Genomic DNA, 2,684 nt, shown 5'->3' with positions numbered 1-2,684 from the left:
CCAACAATATTTGTAGTACACAAGCTAAAGCAAAATAGTTTTTTTCCCTTCCTTTTTTAACAGTTATTAAACACTAAAAAAGGGTTTACTTTTTACAAACATTAATTCATTTTACACAAGTCAAAATAATGATTTACCTTCATTAAATCAAACTAAATGTATCCAACAAAACTAAATTTAAGGGTTATTTAAAGTATAAAAAGACTCATTGAGGTAATAACATAAGCTTACCACAGTGTAGGAACAGTCTTTACTCATGGTTGTTGATGTATAGTTATGTAATATATGTTGAAAGTCTAGCAAAAATAACTATATTGTGACATATACTGTTACTGTGATATACGATTGTGGCCATGCCACCCACTCAATAAGTCAAACTGCTAGATTTTGGTGGCAAAAAATCTATTTGCTATTGTGTCCTTGTAAATAATGACCTGTGCATAAGTTTGAACACTGCTCTGGATGTGGTTGAGTCAACGGTGTGTTTTGTTATGAGCAGCTTTTGCTGTATTCAACAAATGGAGTAACCTTATAGCCTGTTATGAGCTTGGACTATAGCTGAGACACACTCCTGACACACCTGAGGGATTTGCTTTCTCTTTCTGTGCCCTCACTCTCTCTCTCTCTCTCTTTATATATATATATCGATCTTAATATGGCTCTCTCTTGCCCACCTCCTCTATCTATTAATCTATTATTAATAATCATTTTGTATTGATCCAAACCTAGAGCTTAAGTTAATCTTTTTCTAAGCCTCCCCCACTAACTCCTCTCTCGTTCTTATATATATATATCGATCTTAATATGGCTCTCTCTTGCCCACCTCCTCTATCTATTAATCTATTATTAATAATCATTTTGTATTGATCCAAACCTAGAGCTTAAGTTAATCTTTTTCTAAGCCTCCCCCACTAACTCCCACTTCTCTCGTTCTATCTTTCTCTCTTTCTCTCTCTTGCTGCTCTTCTGTGTCTCCCCAGCAGAGTGTAAGGCAGCAGGTGTGCTGTCACAGGCAATGAAAGGGCCAATCACCTGGGGAATCAAAGAGCCCGTGACTCTGTCACTCCACACACCTTCTGACAGACAGCCCACTATTTATACCTCTCTCAGGGAAAAAGTGAGAGCAAGGGAGGAATTTCATTAGAAAGAGGAAAAAAAGAAATAAATGGAAATGGGGAGATGCTTTTGAAGGGGCGATTGAACGAGTGTGGAAAGTAACAGAAAGGGGAGAAGACACCGGCGTGTTGTTTCTGTTTTACGGCTGACACGGTTTTCTTTCTTTTTGGCCTTTAGCTTTTTTCGCTCATGCATTTCCATGATGATACCATGTCGTCCATAAATGTGTGCTGAAACTGTCTTTAGTTCTGTCGCTTTGCAAGGCGACGATTGTGATAAAGAAGGAATGTTTAATGAGGCGACGCAGCAGCTAAACGTAGCAAGCGCTGCCATGAGGAAAACACTCCACTCATTAGTATCTGCCATACTCTCCAACTTGCATGTAAATGTGTCTCTGCATCTGTGATGTTTTGTAGCTTACGTTTTTTGTGAAAAATAAACATCAAATCTCAAAATGTAGTTTCTGAAACTGCTCTGAGGACGTGCTGTGAAGAAACCCATATCATGACACAGTCATGCAGGGCCAATGCAGGGTCTTATGCTTTGTGTCCTGTGTCACAAACTGAAGATACCAAACAAAACCGGCAATTCAAATAAACTACTCCAGCTATTTTTAAATGGCTTTTTTTCTTCTTCGCCTTCTCTGGTTTTTATTTGATTTGTTACATTCATGATTAAAGACATTTCTCAGTAAAGTTTGAGTGTGGAAATCTCTATATTTACAGGTCCTGACTGGTATACGGTGAGAGTGGATTTGACGGTGATGGATGTCAATGATAATGCTCCAGAATGGACGATGGTCCCATTCCCCTACCTGAGTGTGGTCTCTGCTAATGCCCCACCAAGCACTCTAGTCTACAAGCTTCAAGCCAGAGATGGTGATGAGGGCATCAATGGAGAGGTGGAATACTTCCTGTCTGATGGTAAGCAGATTTCCCATCTGCCTCCTATATCAATGTTAAAAACAGCTGTGTACATTTTTTTAAGTTTCTTTGATAAGTAGAACGTCCAAAAGAATAGCATTTAACTGAAATAGACAGCTTTATTTTTATACTGTCACTTTTAATAAATGTAATGCATCCTTGCTAAATAAAATCATTAATTTAATTAATTTCTTTCAACTTTTAACGTTTAACGTTTAACTTTTGAACAAGAGTGTATAATGCTACACAAGCTTTCTATTTCAGGCAAATGCTGTTCTTTTGCTATAAATGCTATTCTTTTAAAAGAATCCTGAAAAAATTTAAAAAAGAAAATAAAACCACAAATAATGATGATGATGATAATAATAATAATAATAATACATGTTTCTTGAGCAGCAAATCAGCATATTAAAATTATTTATGAAGGATCATGTGACACTGAAGACTGGCGTAATATCTGCTGAAAATTCATCTTTGCCATCACAGAAATACATTTAATTTTTAAAATATATTAAAATGGAAAACAGTTCTTTTAAATTGTTAAAAAAATATTTCACAATATCTATTTATGCTGTATTTTGTATCAAATATCTATCTATCTATCTATCTATCTGTCTGTCTGTGTCTGCTATTGTTAGTTCTATA

At 35.8% G+C, this 2,684-nt stretch overlaps 1 protein-coding gene across 1 annotated transcript in view; it reads left to right on the top strand.

The window, feature by feature from the left end:
- Positions 1–1,841: 1,841 nt before the first annotated feature.
- Positions 1,842–2,684, top strand: part of LOC107712488 (neural-cadherin-like) — a gene marked incomplete at its 5' end in the record, with an annotated part of 181,396 nt that continues 180,553 nt past the window's right edge. Inside the window, one exon of the mRNA XM_016517756.1 lies at positions 1,842–2,039. Coding sequence (XP_016373242.1) covers positions 1,842–2,039 — 198 coding nt within the window. The remainder of the gene's footprint in view (positions 2,040–2,684) is intronic.

The sequence above is a fragment of the Sinocyclocheilus rhinocerous genome, unplaced genomic scaffold (genome assembly GCF_001515625.1).
Source record: "Sinocyclocheilus rhinocerous isolate Xijiao unplaced genomic scaffold, SAMN03320098_v1.1 scaffold838, whole genome shotgun sequence".
NCBI classification, from domain to species: Eukaryota; Metazoa; Chordata; class Actinopteri; order Cypriniformes; family Cyprinidae; genus Sinocyclocheilus; species Sinocyclocheilus rhinocerous.
This window is presented reverse-complemented; position numbering and strand designations above follow the sequence as displayed.